Below are 26,566 nucleotides of genomic sequence, written 5' to 3'. Positions count from 1 at the left end.
GGGCACACTTCCAGTCATAGCTGATAATATCCTGGACGCAGCAAAATCCAGTCCTGGCAAATCTGAAATAGTTGGTGATGATGGGGATAACCAAAGGGCTGTCACAGCCAGAACTGAAAGCTTTTGGGACCTAGAGAGACCAGCTTACAGGAGAGGAAGGCATATTATTATGAGGAGCAAGAGTGATTGTCCCAAGCAAAGGTCGCTGTCAGGTACAGCCTGATCGACCAATATCATCCAGGGGTTTCCCCAAAATGAAGATGTTGGTAAGAAACTTTGATGGCCAGGATTGGATGCAGACTTAGCTGCACTGGTGGGGCAATGTGCAGAGTGCCAATAGAGACAAAAGTTATCACCAGCAGTTTCCCCACATTAGTGAGAATGGCTGAGTAAACTCTGGACTAAGTTACACATTGACTATGCAGGTACTCTTGTGAGTTCAATGTTCTTAGTCATTGTTGATGCCCACTCAAAGTGGTTGAATGTGCACAGAGTTCATTTGTCAAACACAGGGAAAACTATGCATCTTTCACAATACATAGACTCCTGTAAGTATTGGTTGTAGATAACTAGCCATTGTTTACAACAGGGAATTTGAGTATTTTCAAGTCAAGTGGCATTCAACATATGAGAACAGCTCCATATCATTCATCATCCAATGGTCTGGCAAAAAGAGCAGCCCAAATTCTGAAGGAAGCTTAAAGAAACAGGCTACAGCTTCACTAGATACCAAACTGTTCCAGTTCCCATTTGATTACAGGATCACCCGTCTTGCACCGACAGGGACAGCTCCAGCAGAATTGTTATTGGGGAAAAGATTCCACACCTGACTAAATCTGATCTTCCTGAACCTGGGGGAGGGAGAGCAAAACAGCATCAGTAACGGCAACGCCAGACACAAAACTTGATTAAGCAAGGGAGACAGTTTACTTCAGGGGACAAAGTCTGGTTTAGGAACAATGCAAGGGTAACAGGCATTGTCAACATGAGGACAGGTGTAGTGATGTATAAATTTTGGGTAGGTCTGATGGTCCTGAGCAAGTATACGGGCCATCTGAAAGCTGCAAACTCGCAACGGACCAGGAGCAAAATGTGTCCAGCTTCTCTGAACAGTCAGAAAGGCTGGCGCAATCCATAGTTTCTCCCTCTTCATCATGCATTGAAGAGACCTCAGAATCTCAGATGGACACAGTGGATGTTCCTACCTCAACACCTTTGCCAACTGAAGAGGAGAATGTATTTCTTTCGAGATGCTCCAGGTGAAAGAGATGAGCTACTGTGCATTACAAACTGCCCTTATCCGAGGCAGAGTCAGAGGAACCTGATGACCTGGTGCTAAATTGCTCCAGGGTGAGCTACAAGAAAAAGATCCAGCCCAATGTCCTCAGACTCAGAGAGGCAGGTATTGCAACAAGATCAGCCAGATGTACCTTACAGAATATGAGTTTCCTGATTGGGTTAGAATAACAATCCCAATCAGGGAGCCTTGGCAGGCAGATAAAAACAGAATGTCAGACATCCTGACACTCTGAGAGCTGACTCTGTCTCAAAGACATTTCCAAGTAAAACTCAAGGGTGACGCATTGATCAGATATCAGCCTCTGTGAAGTCATTTCAGTATTCCCTTACTTTGTTAGTCCTCACAAAATACATTCATCTCTCACTTTTCATGATTAAAATTCATTCACCACTGTTCAGTTTATCTGACCAGCCAGTCTGTTTTGTCATACAATGAAATGTCTAAAATCCCACGCCACTGTTTGAAGAAGAGCAATGCTCTGCCAAACATCCCTTTAAAGGATTAACTGGTTCATTTGGCTAATTCTTAAAAAGTTTTTAGGATATTACAATTTAGGGTGTAAAAGCATTTGAATACTGCTTTTGGCCTGGAGGTCTGTGTTTTATTGGGATCAGTGCTGGGTCCTTTTGTTTGTAACTTCTATAAATGATTTAGCTGAGAACATAAAAAGCACAGTTAGTAAGTCTGCAGATGATACCAAAATTGATGGTACAACGGACAATGAAGAAGGTTATCTAGATTACAAAGAGATCTTGATCAACTGGGTCAAAAGTATGAAGGGTGACAAATGGAGTTTAAATTGGATAAATACCAGGGATTGCATTTTGTAAGACAAAGAAAAGTTTATACAATTAAAAGTAGGGTTTTGATCAGTGTTGCAGAATAGAGAGACCTAGGGGTTCATGTACACAATTCTTTGAAGTTTACATCACCTATAGATTGGGTGGTTAAGAAGATGTTTAGCATGCTTGCCTTCTTTGCTCAGACCTTTGAGTGTAGGAGTTGGGCATTATGCTGTGATTGTATAGGACGTTGGTGGGGTCTTTTCTGGAGTACTGTGTCCAGTTCTAGTCTAGGAAGGATATTATTAAGCTAGAGGGGATTCAGAAGATAGTATCAGAGATAATGGGAACTGCAGATGCTGGAGAATCCAAGATAATAAAATGTGAGGCTGGATGAACACAGCAGGCCAAGCAGCATCTCAGGAGCACAAAAACTGACGTTTCCGGCCTAGACCCTTCTAGGCCTGAAATGTCAGCTTTTGTGCTCCTGAGATGCTGCTTGGCTTGCTGTGTTCATCCAGCTCCACACTTTGTTATCTTGTTGCCAGGAATGGTAGGTTTGAATTATAAAAATAGGTTATAAAAATAGATTAGATTCCCTACAGTGTGGAAACAGGCCCTTCGGCCCAACATGTCCACACCGCCCCTTGGAGTATCCCACCCAGAGCCATACCCCTATAATCCACACACCCTTGAACACTATGGGAATTTAGCATGGCTGATCCACCTAGCCTGCAGATCTTTGGACTGTGGGAGGAAACCGGCACACCCAGAGGAAACCCACGCAGACACAGGGAGAATGTGCAAACTCCGCAGTCACCCAAGGCTGGAATCGAACCCGGGTCCCTGGCGCTGTGAGGCTGCAGTGCTAACCACTCAGCCACCATGCCGCCCAAAGATAGGCTGGGACTTTTTTCACTGGAGCGTAGGAAGCTGAGGGGGTGACCTTATAAAGATTATAAAATAATGAGGGGTATAGATAAAGTGAATGGCAAGCGTCCATTAGACATAGGAGCAGAAAATAGGCTATTCAGTGCATTGTGTCTGCTCTGTCATTCAGGGCTAAGTTTCTCAACCCCATTCTTCCACGTTCTTCTGAGAACCCTTGATCCCCTTGAGGGCAGTATGGTGCTCAGTGGTTAGCACAGCAGCCTCACAGCACCAGGGACCCAGGTTCGATTCCAGCCTCGGGTGACTGTCTGTGTGGAGTTTGCACATTCTCTCCATGTCTGCGTGGGTTTCCTCCGGGTACTCCGGTTTCCTCCCACAGTCCAAAGATGCGCAGGCTAGGTGCATCGGCTATGCTAAATTGCCCGTAGTGTTCAGGGTTGTGTGGGTTATAGGGGGATGGGTCTGGGTGGGATGTTTCAAGTGGCAGTGTGGACTTGTTGGGCTGAAGGGCCTGTTTCCACACTGTAGGGAATTTAATCTAATCTAATCTAATCAAGAACCTACCTCTGTCTCAAATATACTCAATGACCTGGCCTCCAAAGCCTTCTGAGGCAGTGAGTTCCATAGATTCACCATTCACTGACTTAAGAAGTTCCTCATCTCCTTCCCTTTACTCTAAGGCTGTGTCCTCAGGTCCTGGTCTCTCCTACCAATGGAAACATCTTCCCAACATCCACTCTGTCCAGGCCATTCAGTTTTCTTTAAGTTTCAATTAGAATCCCTCTCATCCTTCTAAGCTCCATCGAGTACAGTCCTCAAACATTCCTCATATGTTAAGCTTTTCATTCCCGGGACCATTCTCATGAGCCTCCTCTGAACCCAGTCCAGGGTCAGTACCTCTTTCTTGAGATATGGGGTCCAAAGCTACACAAAATACTTCAAACTCCGACCACTAACCTCCAAAACTAATGTGTCTTTTCCCAAGTGTGGGAGATTTCAAGGTCATGCAGCATATTTTTAAGGTGGGAGGAGAAAGATTTTAAAAAGACATGGGACATTTTTTTCTACATAGAGAGTGGTTTGTGTGTGAACATAGAACATAGAACAGTACAGCACAGAACAGACCCTTCAGCCCACGATGTTGTGCTGACCATTGATCCTCATGTATGCACCCTCAAATTTCTGTGACCATATGCATGTCCAGTAGTCTCTTAAATGACCCCAATGACCTTGCTTCCACAACTGCTGCTGGCAACGCATTCCATGCTCTCACAACTCTCTGTGTAAAGAACCCGCCTCTGACATCCCCTCTATACTTCCCTCCAAGCAGCTTAAAACTATGACCCCTCGTGCTAGCCATTTCTGCCCTGGGAAATAGTTTCTGGCTATCAACTCTATCTATGCCTCTCATTATCTTGTATACCTCAATTTGGTCCCCTCTCCCCCTCCTTTTCTCCAATGAAAAAAGTCCGAGCTCAGTCAACCTCTCTTCATAAGATAAGCCCTCCAGTCCAGGCAGCATCCTGATAAGGCTCCTCTGAACCCTCTCCAAAGCATCCACATCTTTCCTATAATAGGACGACCAGAACTGGACGCAGTATTCCAAGTGCGGTCTAACCAAAGTTTTATAGAGCTGCAACAAGATCTCACGACTCTTAAACTCAATCCCCCTGTTAGTGAAAGCCAAAACACCATATGCTTTCTTAACAACCCTGTCCACTTGGGTGGCCATTTTAAGGGATCTATGTATCTGCACACCAAGATCCCTCTGTTCCTCCGCACTGCCAAGAATCCTATCCTTAATCCTGTACTCAGCTTTCAAATTCGACCTTCCAAGATGCATCACCTCGCATTTATCCAGGTTGAACTCCATCTGCCACCTCTCCGCCCATCTCTGCATCCTGTCAATGTCCCGCTGCAGCCTACAACAGCCCTCTATACTGTCAACGACACCTCCAACCTTTGTGTCGTCTGCAAACTTGCTGACCCATCCTTCAATCCCCTCATCCAAGTCATTAATAAAAATTACAAACAGTAGAGGCTCAAGGACAGAGCCCTGTGGAACACCACTCACCACTGACTGACAGGCAGAATATTTTCCTTCTACTACCACTCGCTGCCTTCTGTTGGCCAGCCAACTCTGTATCCAGACATCTAAGTTCTCCTGTATCCCATTCCTCCTGACCTTCTGAATGAACCTACCATGGGGAACTTTATCAAATGCCTTACATCCACAGCTCGACCCTCATCAACTTTTCTAGTCACATCCTCAAAGAACTCGATAAGGTTTGTGAGGCATGACCTGCCCCTCACAAAGCCGTATGGAATGAACTTCCAGAGGAAGTGGTGGATGCAGGTACAGTTACAATGTTAGGAGACATTTGGAAAATTACACGAACTAGAAATGATTGGAGGGATATGGGCCAAGTACAAGCAGGTAGGACTAGTTTAGTTTGGGATTATCATTGGTACGGACTGTTTCGGCTGAAGTGTGTATTTCCATGTTATATGGTTCTATGACTCAATGCAAGTTAACAAGTAAGAAAGTCAACATTTACTGGGAAGTGAGGCATGAAACTCTTGTTTCTATTATGCATAAATGCAAGTTATTCCCTTTAAATTCATTGAGCACCTTGTTCAATATGAGCACTTGTTCAACAATAAATTTTGTTTATATTGTGCCTTCAATATTTAATGTTAAACACTCTTATCAACATAACTGAACTGGACTTACTATTTAAATACATTAACTACAAGAGTAAGTCAGGGACTAGAAATTATGCTGAGAAAAACTCACCTCCGCATAAACTGCCCACCATCCACATCGCATATGTCAGGAGTGAGATAGAACACTCCGCAGTTGCCTGGATGGGTGCAGCTGCAGAAAAATTCAAGAAGCTTAGTACCATCCAAGACAAAGCAGAATTCACTTCCCCCACGGCTGATGTGCAGTGGCAACACTATCATTTACAACATGCCCTGCAGCAACTCACCAAAGCTCCTCCAAGAGCTGTGAAGGAACGATGACATATTTCAAAAATAGGATGGAAGTTGCTTGGAGGAGACTAGAGATGTTTGGAAAATAACTACTAACAAACTTCATTTTATGCCAGAGATAACGGGAACTGCAGTTGCTGGAGAATCCGCGATAACAAAGTGAGGACCATAGGGTCAGTTAAAAGACGGCACGTATATTAAGGACTCAATAACTGATTGCTGCCTTAAGCTTCAAGTGGCTGCCCGCGACTTCAAAATCAAAATAACGACAACACGGCTTCGACCGTTGGGCACACGCAAGACCAGGTAGGGCGCACGCGCACCCAGCGAACATGCGCAGTGAGATTGCTGAAGCGGGCGGAGGCGGTGTCTGCCCGGTAGTGACCCTCGCTAGCTCTCTGAGGGAGGTGGCGGCGGCGGCGGCGGCAGAGTCATCGAGCCCCGGCCTCCAACCGTTATGGGATATCTCAAACACATCTCTCCGATCAGGTAAGAGGACGCTGATCTTCTGAGTGCAAAGAGGGGAGGGAGAGGAATGGAAGGAGAGAGAACGAGATATTGGGGAGGGAGACTGGAAAGGGGCGGGAGGAGGGAGAGCGAGCGAGAAGGGAACCGGGTGTTTGGGGTGGCGGGGGGAAGTGGGCATGGGGACGGGTAGAGGAGGGGCACTGGGTGTTTTTTGGGGTGGGGGAACTGTGTTTGGGGAGCGGGAAGAAGTGGTGATGGGGTTGGGTAGTGGAGGGGGCTGAGTATTTTTAGGGTGGTGGGGGGAGATGGGGTTGGGTAGAGGAGGGGGACTGGGTATCATTGGGGTGGGGGAACTGGGGACGGGTCAAGGATGGGGACTGGGTGTGTTTGGGGTGGTGGGGGGAGATGATGGGTAGAGGAGTGGGACTGTGTGTTTTTGGGTGGGTGTGAGTGGGGATGGGTGGAGGAGGGGAACTGGATGTTTTTGGGGTGGGGTAACTGTGTTTTTGGGGGGGTGAAGTGGTGATGGGGTAAGGGTGGAGGGAGGTGTGGGATGTTTGGGTGGGGGTGTGGGCTGGAGAATGGAGGGGGACTGGGTGAGTGGGTGAGAGGATGTGGACCTGGCGAATGGGTGTTAGAAGTGGAGAAAAGGGGAACTGGGTTGGACAGATGTAGTGGGGGGGGGGAAGCAGTGAAAAAGGAAATGACAGGAATGGGGAAGGAAAAGGGAGAGACAGGGTCACTGGATCCATGACGGGGAGGGATGATGGTGAAGACTAGACTTAGTCCCTGGGACTATGTGGGAGGCTGACCTGCGGGGCTGGGAGAGGCAGTGACTAGACCTGCTGGTGGCCTTGGAGAAGAGGTGGCAGAGTGGACAACCAAACTTGAGGGGTGGAGTTGAAAAGGAAAGTGGTGGAGGTGAAGAGGGTGAGGAAAGATCAGGGAGGAAAGAATATTGTGTAGGTCAGAGAAATGTTGCACTGTCAGTTAAGAGGGCTGGGAGGACAGCAGAATGGGGCAAGAGATAAGACTGCAGGAGAAGATGATAGTATTAAGAACTAATGGGGTAGAGATTATACAGTTGAGTTCTGGAATAATGAACCAAGAGGAATAAAGTGTCAAGATAAAGATGATCTCCTTTAATTAAGCGGCAGGCTTCTAGGCCTGAATTGTTTCCTCCTGTCCCATCCGGAGTATGATGTTCAGTTTTGAGCAAAACATCTCAGGATGGATTTAGTGGCTGGTACAGGATTTGCACAGCTTCTTCAGAGTGATGCATGTTATAGCCATGTGAATGGATGATAATGTCACTTCACAAAGTTTAGTGTAATCTGTGGGACCATTGAACTTCAGTATTGGTTCAATCATTTCTTACTGTTTCAAAGTATTCTTGAACTGAGGCTGATAACACTTTCCAGCTGCAATGTGACAGTGCTGGTGCTTTTGTGATATCCTGCTGAAGCCTATTTTCAGACTCTAAAGAGAAACTACTTATTTGAGTTATATTCTTAGTTTTTCAAACAGATGTACTTTGCATTACAGGCATGTTGCAATCCTTCCATGTTTTTAGTCTAGAAGCAAATTTTATGTAGAATTGACCCCTTGTGTCCTAAAGTGGAAATCTGTGCAAATATTGTTGCAGTAACAGCAATGTGACTTCATGAAAAATCTGTTTAAAACCAGCACGGCAGAATGGAAGACAATAAATGATGTTTCCCTATTCTAAGGAAAGCAGGGAATGGTTAATTAGTTTTAGATGTTATTTCCATTTATTATATTTTGGAACCTTTTTGCATGTTTCTTTATGAAAAATGAAAAAGTTATTCTGTCTCTCACTCGTTGCAGATTGTCTTGAGATTATGCATTTGGCAGATTTGCTCTGATGCCAGTTTCTGAACTTGTAGAATCACAGTCATACAGAATAGAAACAGACCCTTCAGTCCAAATCTTCCATGCCAACTAAACTAAATAGTCCCATGTGCCTATATCCCTGTAAACCTTTCTTGTTCACGTACCTGTCAAAATATCTTTTGAATGTTGTAACTGTATCTGGATTTACCACTTCCTCTGTCACAAAAACAAAGTTGCTGGAAAAGCTCAGCAGGCCTGGCAGCATCTGTGAAGAAAAAATGAGTTAATGTTTCAGGTCCAGTGACATTTTCTCAGACAGTTCATTACATATACAAACAACCCTCCTTGTTTTAAAAAAAAAAGTTCCTGTCAAATCCCTTTTAAACCCCTTTCATCTCAATTATCCCCTCTACCCTAGGGAAAAGACCTTTTGCTATTCAACTTACCTAAAATTGTAGAGTTGTACAGTACAGGAGTAGACCCTTTGGTCCAATTTGTCATGCCAACCAGATATCAGAAACTAATCATGTCCTATTTGGCCCATTTCCCTCTAAACCCTTCCTGTTCACATACACATTAAGGTGCCTTTTAAGTCTTGCAATTGTACCAGCCTCCTCCACTTTCTCTGGCAGCTCATTCCATGCATGCACCACTGTCTGTATGAAAAAGTTGCCTCTTAGGTCCCTGCAAGCTACTTTTGTACTCTATTTTCCTCTTCTCAATCAATCCCTTGGTCCTTTGCTGAATTCAGAACTGCTGCCAATCCTGAAATTTATTACCTTTCTTGGCCCATCTGTATGCTTCTTCCTTGGATGAGATATTATTTTGTATTTCCTTTGTAAGCCATGGATTGGATGTCTTAGCCATTTTGCTTTTGCGACAGGCAGGAAAAAACAGTTGTTGCAGTTCCCCCTTGTGTTCCTTGAGCGATTGACATTGCCTCTCCACTGTCATTCCCTTTAAGTAACTCTTCCCCAATCTATCAAGGCCAACTCACACCTCATCCTCATAGTTTCCTTTATTAAAGTTCAGTACCCTAGTCTCCCAATCAACAACTTCACTCTCCATCCTGATTAGAAAAGAATTCTATCATCCTATGGTCACTCTCTTCCCCAAGGGGTCTCGCACAGCTAGATTGGTAATGATTCCCTTTTCATTACATACACCCAGTCTAAGATGGCCTGCTCTCTGGTTGATTCCTCCACATATTGGCCAAGAAAACCATCCCATATACACTCCAGGAATTCCTCCTCTATGTGGCATTGTTGCTAACTTGATTTGCCCAATCTATGTACAGATTAAAATAACTCATAATCACCAATGGCCGGCATAGTGGCTCAGTGGTTAACATTGCTGCCTCAGTACCAGGGATCGGGTTCAGTTTCAGCCTCGGGTGGCTGTCTTTGTGAAATTTGCACACTCTCTCCGTGTCTGTGAGGGTTTTCTCCGGGTGCTTTGGTTTCCTCCCACAGTCTGAAGATGTGCACGGTAGGTGGATTGGCCATGCTAAATTGCCTCTAGTGGCCAGGGATGTTTAGGTTAGGTGGGTTAGACATGGCAAATAAAGTGGTAGGGGAATGGGTCAGTGTGGATGCTGTTTGGAGGGGTGGTGTGGACTTGTTGAGCCAAATGGCCAATTTCCACGCTGTAGGGATTCTATGATATTCCCCTATGATAGAGATCACATGTATCTCTAATTTCCTGTTTAATGTCATTCTTGACATCATTGCAGTTTGGAGCCTATATATGACGCCTACTAATGTTTTTTGCCCCTTGGTATTTCTCAACCCTACCCAAATAAACTCTACATTGTCAGAGCTAATGTCCTTTCTCACTATTGTCTTAAAGCTCTTTAACCAGCAATGCCGCTCCACCGCCTTTTCCTGCCTCTTCCTAAATACTGAATACCCTGGGGCATTCGGTTCCCATCCCTGGTCACCCTGCAGCCATGTCTCCAAAATCCCAATTATATTGTAGCTGATCACATCTATCTGTGCAATTAATTCACCCACTTTATTGCAGATGCTCTGTGCATTAAGGCACAAAGCCTTTAAACTTGTCCTTATAACAGTGTCTCCTTATTTTTTTTTCTCAGCCCTGTTTGAATCTTGTCCTTGGTTTCTCAGCCTATCGCTTTTTTATTCCCTTTTTCTAGCTTTTCTTTTTGTCCTTACCGACAACTTCTCTGACTCTTTACATAGGTTCCTATCCTCCTGGCATATTAGTTTAAACCCTCCCCAACCGCTCTAGCAAACACTCCCCTCGGACTCTCCCAGCCCTGCTCAGATGTAACCAATCCAATTTGTACTGGCCCCAATGCCCCAGAAATCTGAAACCCTCCCCCAGCACCATCTTTACAGCCACATATTCATCCGATATATCCTGCCATTTCTCCTCTGACTAGCATGTGATACCAGTACTGGTCCTGAGATCACTAGATTGATTTCTTAACCTTATTCCTAGCTCCCTGTATTCTGCCTTTAGGACCTCCTCCTCTTTTAAAACCTATGCAGTTTGTTCTGACATGTACCATGACCACTGGCTGCTCACCTTCCCCCTTCAGAATGTTCTGCACCCACTCCGAGACATCCTTGACCCTATCACCAGGGAGGCAACATACCATCCTGGAGTCTCATTTGCGGCCACAGAAACGCCTGTCTATTCCTCTTACAATTGAGCTCCCTATAACTATTGCCCTGGCACACTTTTTACCCCTCCCCTCTGCAGTAGAACCAACCTTGGTGCAAAACGTTTGGCGGCTGCTGCTGCTTTCCCCTGAGAGATCATTCTCCTCAACAGTATCCAGAGTGGTGTATCTGTTTTGTAGGGGAAAGGCCACAGGAGATTCCTACATTACCTGCCTATCTCTCTTGCCGTGTCTGGTAATCACCTGTTTCCTTCCTACCTGCAGTGTGACCATCTCTCTATGCAAGTTATTCACAATGCTCTCTGCCTCACGGATGCACCACCATGTCCCTAGCCACCACTCCAGCTCTGAAACTTGAGCTTCCAGGAGCTATAGCTGGAGACACTTACTGCACACATGCTGGGTGGCTCAAACTGTCCCCAGTCTGCCACATGGAGCAAGAGAAGCAAACCAAGATTTTGAGCTCTCCTGCCATGGTTTACCTCTTTAAATTAAACCTTGGAGACTACTTTATGTTCAGTTAAATCAAATCCGGTCACCTGTGGCTCATCGTTCCTGGTCTGTGTACTACCATTACAGATTAGAAGCCAAAAACAGTATACATGGAGCGAAAACAACAGTTAACATTTCAAGAATGAGTTCTGAAGAAGGATCATTGGACTCAACGCTAACTGCACAGACGCTGCCAGACCTGCTGGGTTTCTCCAGCAATTTGACATTTTGTTCCAGATTTCTAGCATACACAATCCCTGTTTACTGAGCACGCTAGGTGTGTCATCAGTGTGGTTTGTGAACTAAAAATTTGTAGAAGTTTGCATAACGCTTTTTAAGTTGATGTCTGAGTTTAAAAATAACCAGCAGTAAAACTTTAAAATTGAACAAAATTTGTTTATTCAAAACTATTGCTGCAGTGAGGTTTTTAAATTCGTTCATAGGATGCGAGCATTGCTGGCTAGACCAACACTTATTGTCCATCTCTAATTATCAACAGTCACTTGAGTCAGCTGCATACTTTACAATTGTTGGTAGTTATGTGGTCACCATCCAGCTCGCTTTCAGTGTTGGAATTTTTTTTTATTGAATTCAGGTTTCACCATCTGGAATGGTAAAATTAGAAACCATCTTCCCAGAGCGTTAAGAGTCCAGTGACGTTACAGCCATGTCACTACCTTCCTTTTTACAAGTAAAAGTAATAAGGTTATTTGATAAGTGTATATCTGAAGATTAGAAGTGGGTAAGGATAAAGGATGCTTAAAAAGGTCAGACTTTTTGCTGCTTGAAGTTTCCCTTTCAGAAGTCAAATGATTGCAATGTCATTTTCAAGTTGCAATAGCCTCAGCAATGGAATACTTGGTGTTTTCTATTACAGTTGGACTCAGCAAAATTTGGGGGAGATTTGCTTCCTGACTTGTTCTGCCATTTCAGAACTTGCCAGGTAATGACAATCCCCAATAAGGGGCAATAAAATACCACCCTTGACATTCACTGACTTCCCCCATCACCGACATCTTAGGTATTACCATTAACCAGAAACTGAACTGGACTCACCATAGGAATCCTGCAGTAACTAATTCATCCCTAACTCCCCAAAGTCAGTCCACTGTTGTCAAGGAAATAATCAGGAATGTGATGTATTCTTGCCACTTGCCTGGATGGGTGCAGCTTCAACAACATTCAACCTTGACACCACCATCCAGGACAAATAACCCTCTTGATTCACAAACATTCAGTCAGTCCAACAAATTAGCAGGAATGTGTATTGTCCACAAGATAGACTGCAACAGTTTGCCAAAGATCTCAGTGGTTAGCACTGTTGCCTCACAGCGCCAGGAACAATTCCACCCCGGGTGACTATCTGTGCGGACTTTGCTCATCCTCCTTGTGTCTGTTAGTTTCCACCAGGTGCTCTGGTTTCCTGCCGCAGTCCAAAGATGTGCAGGCTAGGTGGATTAGCTGTGCTAAATTGTCTGTAGTGTTCAGGGATGTGTAGATTAGGTGGGTTATAGGGAATTGGGTCTGGGTATGTGATGTTCTGAGGGTAGGTGTGGACATGCTGGGCCGAAGGGCCTTTTTTCACACTGTAGGGATTCTATAAATCTATAATCCTTAGAAAGGACCTTCCAAACACAGGACCACTTCCATCTAGAAAGGTAAATGGAGCAGATACATGGGAACATCACCATTTGTTAATTTCCCCTTCATGCTGCTCACCATCCTGAATTAGAAATAACACTTGCTGGATCAAAATCCTGAAATTCCCTTTCTAACAACATTGAGAGTCTACCATACAGCACATGGACTGCAGCAGTTTGAGAAGGCAGTTGGTTAGCACTGCAGTCTCTCAGCACCAGCGAACCGGGTTCGATTCCAGCCTCGGGCAACTGTCTGTGCAGAGTTTGCACATTCTCCCTGTCTGCGTGGGTTTCCTCCGGGTGCTCTGGTTTCCTCCCGCAGTCCAAAGATGTGCAGGCGAGGTGGATCAGCCATGCTAAATTGCCCATAGTGTTCAGGGGTGTGTGGGTTACAGGGGATGGGTCTTGGTGGGATGCTTCAAGGGGTGGTGTGGACTTGTTGGGCCAAAGGGCCTGTTCCCACATTGTATGAAATCTAATCTAATCTCCAGGGCAACTAGGATGGGTAATAAATGCTGGACAAGTCAGTAATGCCATGTCCCACACTTGATTTACTTGCATAACAGGAACCCAAAAACCTCTGGCTTTAAAAAATCTAATACCGTGTCTACACCGCCATCTGAGGCAAAGTGTATTTAAGTTGAAGAGCCCTCTGGAAGAAAAAAAACTCATGATACCTGTCCTAAAAGGGTAACTCTAATATTTAAATATTGCCCCTGCTTCTGGGGTCACCCACAAGATGAAGCATCTTTTGTGTTCACCTTGCGTAGACCCCTCAGAATCTTTTATGCTTCAATAAAGTCACCCCAACACTTCCAAATTCTAGTGCAAAGCCCACTCTTCATCATAAGGCAACCCTCTGTCAGTCTCACTAATCTCTGCTGTACCATTTTCAAAGCATTTATGTCTTTTCTTAAATAAGGAATCAAAACTGTACACAAAATGTTGCCTCATCAATGCCTTGTATAACTGAAGCATAAGCATTATTACTTTATGCTGAATTCTTCTTCTGTTAAGTAGAACTGGCGAAGCACAGTAGGTCGGACAACATCAGAGAAGCAACAAAGTCACTGTTTCAGATCTGGGTGCTTCTTCATGACTGGCTAGTCCTGATAAAGGGTCCAGACCTGAAACGTCAACTTTCCTGCTTCAGTGCTTTCTGACCTGTTGTACTTCTCCAGCTCCATGTTTTATCGACTGACTTCCAGCATCTGCAGGCCTTACTATCTCCTCCTCTTGTAGTAATGTGGTTTTGCGGTATGATGATAACTTCTCCACCTCTGGGTTATAATGCTTGGATCAAGTCCCACCTGCTTCAGAAGTGTCATAATATGTCTGAGCAAGTTGATTTTAAAAAATGTATAGAGGGTAGAGTTGAAGTAGTTATTTTACAGAATAATCTCAGGAGAGGTCAACAATTGTTTATTGAACCAATGTTAGGAGAATCTACCCCAAACACGATTCCAAGGTAGCTCTAACTCATTTGACAGATATTTATGCATTGTAAATCATGTAGACAGTACATTACTTGAATTCCAAAATAATCTGTTTTAGAAAACTCCTCTTTTATTTACACATTCTAAAAGGAGCAAAGCATCTGTTACCTCTAGGCTCACCACTCCCCATCTTCCCAGGTACCCCCTATCTTCCTCCAAAGCCTGTGCTTCAATCCAGTCTGAGACTAAACATCATTGCGTTTTTGTTCTTGTTAGGTACAGGGTCATCCTTTCTTGCCATTTCCAAATAAGGCCTCAGGTTTAATGCTGGTTCAGCCAGGTGGTATTTTCACAGAAACATCCTGACTACTTTCTTGAATAGAAAAGGAATCTTAAATGATTATTGCTTATAAAGTTGAATATTCCGTAGCATTCTAGTCCCAGCCTCTTTATTTATTCATTCACGGGTTGAGGGTGTCGCTGGCTAGGGCAGCATTTATTGCTCACTCGTAATTGCTCCGAGGACGGTGAAGAGTCAACTATATGTTGCTGTGGGTCTGAAGTCACGTGTAGACCAGACCAGGTAAGGATGGTAGTTTCCTTCCCTAAAGGCCATTAGTGAACCAGATGGGTTTTTCCAACAATTGACGATGGATTCATGGTCATTAGACTCTTAATTCCAGATACTTATTGAATTCAAATTCCACCATCTGCCATGGCAGGATTCAAATCCAGATCCCCAGAACTTTATCAGTTTCTCTAGATTAACAGGCCAGTGATAATACCACTAGGCCATCACCTCCCCAACTGGTGTGGATTTGCAGGTTAGTTAATGTCATACCCAAATTTCTCCCTAACAATAGCATTTGATTTGCCTTTTAGGTTATTTGCTACTTCTTATGACTTGCTCACCGAAATTCCCAAATTCCTCAGAATTCTGCAGTTGCTCTTCTTCAAAGTAATATTCTGCTTTATCACTTTCTTGCTAAATTTTCCCACACAGCATCCCATATGCTGGATTTTCACCCACTTACAGGCTGTAATTTCAAATGAGCCTTGTTTCACTAGACAAAGTGAATTGTGTTGATGTCCTTTGCTGTTTCTTGTTCTTACATCAGCTTTGAATTTGACATCTTCAGAAAGACCAGTTGTGGTGGGTTATCTTGTCCAAAGGTTAAACAAAATGCAAATGTCGTCTTTTAGGCTTGATTCTGAGCACAAATTTCTCCTTTTTTTTAAAGCAGTGGTGAATTAGGAATTTTCACGTGACTTCTGATAACCATCTTGTCAGATTTTGTGACCATTTTGAAAGGCCAGGTTGGCTGACTCGCCGAGCTGGTTTCTTGAATCACAGACGTTTCATTACCGTGCTGGGTAACATTCTCAGTGCAGCCTCTGAAGCATCGGTGTGTTTTCCTGCCTGGTTTTTAAACTCGAGTCCACTGAGCTGGATTGCCTCGCTTCCAGTTTTCCTTCCTAGTGGAATGTATACAGGGTCGAGTTCAATGTGTTTATTAATAGCATGTTTTTGTGGAGTGCCAGGCTTCTAGGAATTCTTGTGCTTGTCTCAGCCTAGCTTGTCCCAGGATTTTGGTGGTGTCCCAGTTGAAATGGTCGTTCTCCTTGTCCGTGTGGATTGAGATGTGAGTGTATGGGTCGTGTCTTTTTGTAGCCAGTTGGTGTTCATGTACTCTTGTTAGTTTCCTTCCTGTTTGTCCGATGTAGTGTTTCTCGCTCTCTGCAAGGGGTCTTGTTGGTGACACTGACATTGGCCCTGTCCGTGGTGGGGAGTGGGTCTTTAGTTTGGGTGAGTAGTTGTTGTAGGGTTGACATGCCACGCTGGAAGCCACATGAAAGACCAACAACATTAGTGAAGAAACACAAATGATAAGACACAGGAAATGCTGACACTAACCAGAAAGAGAATTCGACACACAGGAAAGACGGGCCCTGGAGAGATTAAAGAAGGACAAGAACATCACAATACTACCTGCAGACAAAGGGTGCATGATGGTAATACTGAATAAAAGGGACTACATCTCCAAGGCACAGGCACTGCTCGCAGACGAGTTCATGTACCACCTAGGACAAACTGGCCCGACACTGCAACTAGGCAACCACATCCTCTACACACCAAAAAGACTTAAACAGACGGGACAAATCAACAAAGCAGACTTCTTAAGAATAAAACCCAAAGGAACCAACACACCCCGATTTCTACAGCTTCCCAAAAGTGCACAAGCCGGAAGTTCTCCTTAGACCTGTAGGACTCCCTGCCAGGCTCTCCCTCTCTGATTAGCCAAGGAACTACAAAGGAGACTCTGGCACCTAGTCAACAAGTCACCCCACACTATTCACTCAGCCCAAGAATTCCTCAACTCCATCAGATACATAAGGATAGACTATGAAGAGACCATGATATCGTTTGATGCCACTGCCCTATTTACATCAATAGACATACCACTAGCAAGGGAAACAATGACAACACTACTGGGACAAGAACAAGACCCCAGCGAAACCGTCTCCAAGGACAACATGCTCAAACTATTGGACTTATGTCTCACCACCCACTTCACTTTCACCTTCAACAGCCAAACATGAGCAAATCAGTGGTGATCCCATAGGTGTCCCAATCTCCAGACTCCCAGCAGAGGCAGCGATGCAAATCTAACCGAAACTATGGATGTGCTATGTGGATGAAGCCTTTGTCGTTATTAAATGGACCAAATTAGAGGAAACACACAAACTTTTAAACGACACCTTCTCTGGAATAAAATTCACCAGAGATGAAAAGAACAAACAGTTTCCATTCCTGGACGTCATGGTAGAGCGCAAGACAAATGGGGATCTGTGAACAAAAGTACAGAAAAGCCCCACCACAGACCAGGTACTGAACTTCAACAGTAACCATCCCAGCATGCACAAATGAAGTTGCATGTAAACACTGTTTAAAAAGGCAACAACATGCTGCAGCGACACGGAACTACGCCAAGAGGAAGAAGAACACCTCTCTTCCAGGTTTTTAGGGATAATGGATATCCAAAACACTGGGTCACAAGATGCCTACGTGAACAACATCAGGAAGATACTACATGCCCCGACACACTCATCTCACTACCCTAAAGCAGGAACACAGGACTCTTGTGGTGTGTTCCGATCACTGGGCATCAGAGTGGCACACAAGCCCACGTCAGCCTTACGACAACTGCTCGCCCGAACCAAAGACCCACTCCCCACCATGGACAGGACTGATGTCATCTACAAGATCCCCTGCAGAGACTGAGAAACACTACATCGGACAAACAGGAAGGAAACTAACAACAAGAGTACATGAACACAAACTAACTACAAAAAGACAGGACCAACACTCACTCATTTCAATCCACATGGACAAGGAGAACCACTATTTCGACTGAGACAAGCTAGGCAGAGACAGGCACAAGAATTCCTAGAAGCCTGGCACTCCATGAAGCATGCTATTAATAAACACATTGAACTCGACCCTGTATACATTTCACTAGGAAGGAAAACCTGGAAGTGAGGCAATCCATCTCAATGGACTTCAGAGTTTAAAAACCAGGTGAGAAAACACTACGATGCTTCATCAGAGGCTCCACTGAGGATGTTACCCAGCATGGTAACGAAACATCTGCGAAACAAGAAACCAGCTCGGCAAGCCAACCAACCTCAACACCCATAACCCAAGCCACAAATCTACTCCAAAACCTTGTAGCCACCTTTTACAAAACATATTTTATTATATGGTCATGACAGTTGGTTGGGATGGGGAGTGGAGAAACAAGTTAGGATGGGGCGAATAAGGAAGGTAAAAGCTGAGTTCTGGCAGGGTGCAAGTACAATTGTAAAAAATTGGGACTTGCAAGAAAGATTTGAGTTTGGAAAGTAACGTCATGTTCCTGACTTTGAGGAAAAAGAGGTTGGAGTTAGCATAGAAATCTCCAAGAACTGAGTAAGTCAGGCATAGTTATGAAAGTTGTGATATTGAAAGAGTAGACAAAGAATTGACACCTGGAAATGAAGGATTCACTGGTCATCTTTCAAGATGTTTTGGACTCTAACAGTTTCTCTCCAATCCATAGAAACTGATATAGCCCCATTATTTAAAACTTAAAGGTACTAAAGAGAAAACAGGAAAGTACAGACTGATTAGCCTGACATTAGTAGAGAAAATCCTACAGTCCGTTATGAAAGATTCAAAAAACATTTGGAACCGGACCCTTGCAAATGTGATTTACTTGTACTGCAGTAGGCTTTTGCTAAGAAATTGGCACAAAATTAAAGTGCATAAGACTGGGGATTCTGTACTGACTTGGATAGAGAGGTAGCTGGCGGATAGGAGACAGTTGGAATAAACAGGTCATTTTTCATCCTCCTGATGAAGGGTCTAGGCCCGAAACGTCAGCTTTTGTTCTCCTGAGATGCTGCTTGGCCTGCTGTGTTCATCCAGCTCCACACTTTGTTATCTCTCATTTTTCCAAATGTCGGGTTGTGACTTGAGGTACTACAGCTCCTTCGGTTTATTTCTCCATTCAGTGAGATAGTGGTTGATCCATGACCTATTCTGTTCACTAACATCTATTCACAATATGTATTAATGGTTTAGATGAAGGAACTAAATGCAATTTTGTAAGTTCACAGACAATGCAAAGATAGGTGGGAGAATGAACTGCAAGAGGAATACAGAGATGCCTCAGTGTTATTTGAACAAGCGGAGTGAATGGACAAATGCCTGGTGCATGGAGTATAATGGTGATTAATGAGGTTATTCACTTTGATAGCAAAAATAGGAACACATTGTTATCTGGAGTGCAATAGGTTCAGAAAGGGGGAGCTGCAACAGGGCCTGGGTGTCCTTGTACATAGTTGAGAATAAGTATGCAGATGCATTATACAACAGAATTATAGAAACCCTACAGTGCAGAAAGTGGCTCTTTGGCTCAGTGAGTTTGCACTGACCCTCCAAAAGAGGACTCCACCTTTATTGCTGTAACCCTACATTATCCCTGGCTAACCCACCACATCCCTAGACTCCACAGGGCAATTTAGAATAGAAGAATAGAATCTCTGTAGTGTGGAAGCAGGCCATTTAGCTATTAAGTCCATACTGACCCTCCAAAGATCATCTCACACAGACCCATTCCCTACCCGATCCTTGTAACCCTGCATTCCCTATGGCTAACTCACCTAACCTGCACGTCCCTGGATGCTATGGGCAATTTAGCATAACCAAACCACCTAGCCTGCACATTCTTGGACTGTGGGAGGAAACCCACGCCAAGAGTGTCTGTGTGGAGTTTGCACAATCATACAAGACTGGAATTGAACTCCTATCCCTGGTGCTGTGATGCAGCAGTGCAAATCCCACTATGTGGTGAAGAAGACAAAGAAGATGTAGTCTAGAAGAATGGGGGCTGATTTTGTAGAATTTTATAAGTTGCTAACGGGGCTATACATGGTAAATATAGGAAGGATGTGCCCAATGAATGGAGAGCCCGGAACCAGGGACCAGAGTCTAAGGATACAGTTCAGCCACTTTAGGAATGAGATGAGAAATAATCCTTTTCCTAGAGAGTGGTGAACTGTGGAATTCTCTGCCACAGAGAGCAGTTGAGACCAAAACATGGAATGTTTTCAACAAGGAGTTAAATATCATTCTTAGGGTTAAAGGGATCGAACGGTGTAGGGGATGGGAGGTTGGAGGACAAAGCAGGTGCTGAGTTGAATGATCAACTATTATTGTGTTGAGTGGAAGAGCAAGCTCAAAGGGCCGAATGTCCTATTCCAGTTCCTATTTTCTGTAAGTACTGTTAAAGTTTGTAATGATATTGTACTATGAAGAATAAGATGCTGAATTGAGTCCAGTGTTTCCTATTTATCTCATCTCTTTAGCTGTTAGGGTGATGAATCATGAAGGTATTTTAATTTTGTTTTTCAGTTTACAGGTCTTTGCAACCACGTTGACTGTGGAGGCTGGCCCAGTCAGAGAAGAAATACAAATATTACCTGAGAACAATATTGTGCCATGGATAGTTGCTTCTGAAATATGGAGTAAAGAAATATATTGTCACCTTTTTGAATATTTTGATATTCAGTGATTGTATATGGGGATTGTACGTTGAGGAGATTTACCAGTATTCTGCCTGGACTGGAGGGCAGGTCTTATGAGGAGAGGTTGAGGGAGCTAAGGATTTTATTGTTGGAGCAAGGAAGGATGAGAGGTGACTTGATAGAGGTGTACAAGATGATGAAAGGCAAAGAGTGGATAACCAAATACTTCTGCCAGGGCAGAAATGACTATTACAAGGGGACATAATAAGGTGATTTGGAGGAAGGTGAGGTACTCTTGCCACACACCCACCCCTCTGCGTAATGTGCTGCCAGCAGTGGTAGTGGAGTCAGATGCATTGGGGACAATTAAAAGACTCTGATAGGCTCATAGGTGATAGTAAAATGTAGGGTATGCAGGGTAGTTTGATCTTGAAGTACGTTAATAGGTTGGCTCAACATTGTGGGCTGAAGGGCCTCTACTGTTCTATGTTCTTGCCAATAGCATTGTGTCTATCCACACCACATGACTGCAGCAGCTCACCCAACTTTTTCATTGCAACTAATGATGGGCAATAAATACTGGCCCAGCCAATTAATGCCTGCATCCTGTGAATTAATTTTAAAAATCACAACTCCATATTTAATCTTACATTTTAAAAAAAATTGTCAATGTTTCCTTCGTGTGAAGGTTAATCCCTGGTGAAAGGATTTGTACTGTCAACAAATAGCTTTAATGAGTGCAAAAGAAATGTGTTAATTAACCATTAGAAGGTTTGTATCACACGGCCAAATCACAGGGGCACGTCTCATGATTAACAAGCTGCAAAGCAGTTGGCATTGGTTTTTGTAAATGAGCTTCTGTGAATAGGATGAAAAGGTGGCATCATGGTAATATTACCAGACTGGTAATTCTGTAGTCGAGGCTAATGTGTTTGTGGCATAGGTTCAAATCCCTGTGTAGCAGCTGGTAAAATTTAAATGTAAGTAATCTGGGATTGAAAACTTGTAAAATACATCCCGTTCATTAATCCTTCAAGGAAGAAAATCTCCTGTTCATGCGTGGTCTGGCCTAATTGCGACTCTACAATGTGATTGATCCTTAACTGCCCTCTGACCGGCCCAGCCATATCCTCATTATCTCCCTGCCATTAAATTTAAAGCTACAAAAGGAATGTATTTATTTCTTTGACAAATATTTTAAATTGTACTTAGGCCAGTTGTCTTCTACCAACTTAAGTTAGTAACTAAAGACTTTTTTTCCCCCAAATAATGGATTCAACTTTGTTTCAATGGCTTCATATTTCAATCATCTCTGTAGACTTGATTTTTTAGAGTCCTGGAGATATTGGATTGGATTTTATCTAAGAATGTTAATGAAACAATTTTGTAACAACATAGTGGATGTAAGGGATAGGTCAAATTGATTGAGCCAAAGACAGTAACTTCAAATTAACAGGGCTCAGAGTTAGCACGTGGAGGACCTTCCATCTTTCTGCTCCACTACACTAATGACCAAATTACTCCAACTATTAGCCAGCTAGATAATCATGTGTTCCATCTTCTCAAGCCTGCCTGTGACTTCTATAAAGAGGGAAGTATTCCTGGGTAAAGGCTCACTGACAGTGGAAATGGTTTAAAATCAGGAATGAGCCCTGCCCTTAAGCCCAAAACCTCTTAAGAAGAAATGGATCAATTCATGAAGGGCATAAGGTAACAATCATGTCCTAATCATTTTTTTGTTTTTAACTTGGAAAAACCTCATCACATCGTAAAGTTGATAGTATTTGAGCTGGGCAATGGCATTTTAAATCTGTCAAAGTTTTTAGATAATGTCTGAATTTTAAAATTTTCTTCTTTTTCAGTTCTGTGGTCTTCTTCCTCTTTAACGTTTAATCTCCTTTGCCCCACTGCAATATGTGTCCCTCCAGTTGTAATCTCCTAACCATCCCTCTTCTCTCCTTAAATTCTAATTTGAAACTACCCCTGGTCTCGAATTGGGTCATGTGCCCTATTTTAGCAGCTAGATAGCAGATTTGTTTTGATAACACTCCAATGAAATGACTGGAAACATTTTATTACATAAATGCTTGTGCTATGTGAAACTCTTTACATGCTGTATAAACAAGCAGTTGGTATTGTAACTATGGTGACAGCTGTACTGTGATTTACTGCTTTCTACAAGATCTATGCGAGGGATTTGGTTTGTGGCTCGAGGTCAAAGTAATTGATTTTAGCTGACAAAAGAAGTTAATTGGAAATATCAGCTATTGCTTCTGATAATACAGGACACAGGACACATTTTTAAAATTTGCAACTTAAGGCAGGCTATTAGATTGCAATCATCTTGTGGCAAAACTGATTTATCGAATAATTATTGTCACTAACACATTTACACAGAATTGTGGGGTACAATTCTCCCAAAAGCTGGTTTATAAATTATATGTAAATCAGAATTTATTTGGTCATCCTGAATTGAATGTCCTGGGTGAGTGTGCCTCAGCTAATCTTTAACTGTCCTTGAATAATAATGTGCATGTATAGGTGGCACAAATAGAAATCAATGACGATAAGGTCAAATCCATTTGAGACAAGTTGCAAGGTGACTGAAGCTGCTAAATTAACATTGAGGGGTACTGACCCTTTTTGATGACCACTATGCCTGGAAAAGATTGTACATTATACATAAGAATATATCTTTGAGATCAAGATTCCGGGGAGTACTCTGAAATAGGATTAATTGCTTGTCTGATTAGGACATCATTAGTTTCTGAGGGAAAACATGCCCAAGTGACCTAAGATTGCTATGCAGATGAACATTGAAGTAGTTCAGGATAAATGGAAAACTCTGAAGGGTCTAGGCCCAAAACGTCAGCTTTTGTGCTCCTGAGATGCTGCTGGGCCTGCTGTGTTCATCCAGCCTCACATTTTATTATCTTGGATTCTCCAGCATCTGCAGTTCCCATTATCACTGTTTCTAATAGGTTGGGTGCCAATTTTGTTTGATAATTGAGTATATACTTGACATTAACTTAGAGGAAGGAAGCAAGTTCTTACCAAAACGAACTATTTTTGTTTGAGTGTTCAAACTTAACCTGGCATTAAAGCAAAAGTTATTTTGAGTGGAATACAGTTAGGAAAAGCAGAGATGTGGATCAACAACAACCATTGTTACCAGAGCCCTACAGCCCAGTAAAAGGATTCAGAGAAGGTATTCTCTGGGAGTTCTGCACCCATCAGATCTGCCGTGACCTGAGTGTGAGGGGGTTCATAAATGTGCACATTATCTGGATAGCTATATCCAAGGGTTTTTTATGAAGTACAGCTGTGGTGAATATCAAGAGCTAAACTAATCTAGTGCGATTAAAGGAGGCTATAGTGGAAATACTGAGATTACACATGGCCTACATTTGTGCAGGGAATAATGAGTGCTTGTAACTGGTACTGGTGTATCTTTGAATCAAGTACTTAAAGCAATATATAATGTTTATAATATCTTTTAAATGTTTTAAAGGGAAATCTTACCTGGCAGTTTTCTTTCTATTGGCGCCGTTGGGGATTCTTTTCTTTTAAAAAGAAATCAGTCACTCCGGACATCACAATCTTTTGAAAGGATAGGCAGAAAAATAATAACTTGGAAAAAGAATTGGCTAAGAAAACAGTCATGATAAATGGGTCAGTTCCGTTTGGAAAACTAACCAGTGGGGTAGCAAAGGGATCAATGTTGGGATATAACTGTCTCTAAAATAAAGTCCCTTGATTGACTTGCCCATATTTGACAAATTCAGTTTATTTTTTCGTGTAAAGAGGACATCACTGGTAATGCCAACATTTATTGTTCATCCACAATTGTCCTTGAACTGAATGTCTTGGTGGCCATTTGAAATGTTAAGAGTTAACTTTGGAAACCCATGTAGATGTGATCAGGTAAGCACAGCAGAGCTTGTGTGAACCAGGTAGGATTGTTCAACAATCTGATAGTTTCACGGTAATGATTCCTGAGAGTGGCTTTCAATTTCAGATCTTTAGTAATAGTACTCTATTTAAATTATATGTCCAGATGTGGTCATTTTTAAGCAGGGATAAACTAATGTTAAAAGCTGTTGAGAGATGGTTTTTCTAGGCTAAAGTGAAATTAAGAGTTTGTCTTGTGAGGAAATGTTGGGAGCATATACACAAAGCAATGTAAGATTTAGGAATAGGCCATTCACCCTTTCCAGCCATTCAACCAGATTGTGGTAGATCTGGTGGTGGTCTTAGCCACTCCCTGTTACCCTTGATGGCGTTTGACTATCAAACATCTAACTGAGGCTTGAATAAGTTTCAAGACCCAGCCTCCGTTCTTTTCTAGGAAAAAGAATTCCACACTTAATAACCCTCCATAAGAAAATAATAACCCTCATTTGTGTTAAAAGAAAGACCTCCTGTTAGAATATAGAACATAGAACAACCCAGTGCAGGCCCTTTGGCCTGCAATGTTGTGCTGAACTTTTGCCCTAATCCTAAGGTCTGTCTAACCTCCACCCCTAGCTTTATACTGTCATCCATGTGCCTATCTAATAGCTGCTTAAAAGCCCCTATTGAGGCCGACTCTACTACCTTCTCTGGCAATGCATTCTGTGCCCCGACCACTTTGAGTAAAGAACCTACCTCTGACATCTCCTCTGTCTCTACCTCCACCCACTTTAAAACTATGTCTCCCTTGTAATAGCTACCTCTACCCTAGGAAAAAGTCTCTAGCTGTTTCATAAAGCTGTTCACCACTAATAGTGCATGTGTTCATCTGGATCCTCTTTACTCCCAATATTGAATACAGGTACAATGTAAAAGAAAATTAAAATTTTTACAATTATTGGTATAATTTGCCTAGTACATCCTCTTCAACTTTAAATTATTCAAGTTAAATTACACCACTGTATAAAAGATGATCGTAAGAAAATTGATAGAGCTGTAGAACTGACCTACCTGGAGTTGAAGCTTTGACAACTTCTTTTAAAGCGAAACATTACAAGCTCAACTGATTTACTGTAAATCGATTGTTAATACACTCATGGTTGTTAAGCAAGTTCTACCCAATTGCAGAATCATATGCATCAGTGGATGTTTTGTTTGTGTTTAGCGAGTACAGACTGGTTGAATGGAATCTGTACTATGTATCTTATGAGCCACTGAAGAAGCAGGCTGCTTGATTCAATCAGCCAGTTACTGAGAGATACTGTCTACGTACCAAGCATTGAACTGACACTGATATTCATACATGGTCTTGCTCAATTGTGTGGTAGACAGCATGTCCTTTTAGACTGACAACATACTGATAGTGGAAAGAAACAAATGCATAGCCAAAATATTAGCGTGAAATAGTTTACCTAGCCTGTTTGGATTTGAGGTCTACCTCGAATTACCTTGAAACAATGAAGTACTTCAAAATTTTGCGTATTTTTATTTTCAGTACTATGTTTGAGCTGACGAAGGAATTATTCTGATTCCCAACTCTATCCTAAAGTTTCAAATGTAGCTTGTCTCAGTTTTCTTTCCCCATTTCAATTTCTCTCTCTTCCCACTTTCCCTTTAGTTGTAAAGATTTAATTGTTCACAACCCCCTTTTTGGGAATCAGACTTGGGCCTTCCTATTCTTTGGATTCCATGATTGGGACTGTACTAAACCAGTAAACCATTGTACTACTTGTTGGACTATTCTGGAATTTATTTTGAATCTCCCAGTAATTTTACCTAGTTGAAAATTCATGTGCCTGTGCAGCGTTGGAATCTAAAATACTGGCAGTTAGATTTATTTACAAACACTTTCAGTGTTTGATGTTAGGTTGGTCTTGTGACTTGCAGCTTAGGCATGCGGAATCAGTATCCAGGCAACGCCACAGTTCATTGTGTGCCTGGGCTTGTTTCTTTAATGGACTTGAATTAAATTGTTGTCAAAGATGAGCACCGTCTTCCCACAGTCACGCAATCCCTGTAGTGCCGAATACTTCACAAAA

General features: G+C 42.8%; 1 protein-coding gene and 1 long non-coding RNA gene across 2 annotated transcripts in view; one reads left to right on the top strand and one right to left on the bottom strand.

Moving 5' to 3' along the window:
* The first annotated feature begins 6,253 nt into the window (after positions 1 to 6,253).
* The window catches only part of LOC125463669 (monocyte to macrophage differentiation factor-like), a 44,013-nt gene continuing 23,700 nt past the window's right edge, over positions 6,254 to 26,566 (top strand). Inside the window, exon 1 of the mRNA XM_048555237.2 lies at positions 6,254 to 6,459. Within this exon, the coding sequence (XP_048411194.1) occupies positions 6,428 to 6,459 (32 nt within the window). The 5' untranslated portion in view covers positions 6,254 to 6,427. The remainder of the gene's footprint in view (positions 6,460 to 26,566) is intronic.
* Positions 14,673 to 25,615, bottom strand: LOC132210867 (uncharacterized). The gene is made up of 3 exons (XR_009447061.1): positions 25,539 to 25,615; positions 24,099 to 24,176; positions 14,673 to 16,346 (listed from the first exon to the last, which is right to left on the bottom strand). It is a non-coding gene; the product is annotated as an uncharacterized LOC132210867 (long non-coding RNA).

Source organism: Stegostoma tigrinum, chromosome 22 (assembly GCF_030684315.1).
Source record: "Stegostoma tigrinum isolate sSteTig4 chromosome 22, sSteTig4.hap1, whole genome shotgun sequence".
Classification (NCBI taxonomy): Eukaryota; Metazoa; Chordata; class Chondrichthyes; order Orectolobiformes; family Stegostomatidae; genus Stegostoma; species Stegostoma tigrinum.
This window is presented reverse-complemented; position numbering and strand designations above follow the sequence as displayed.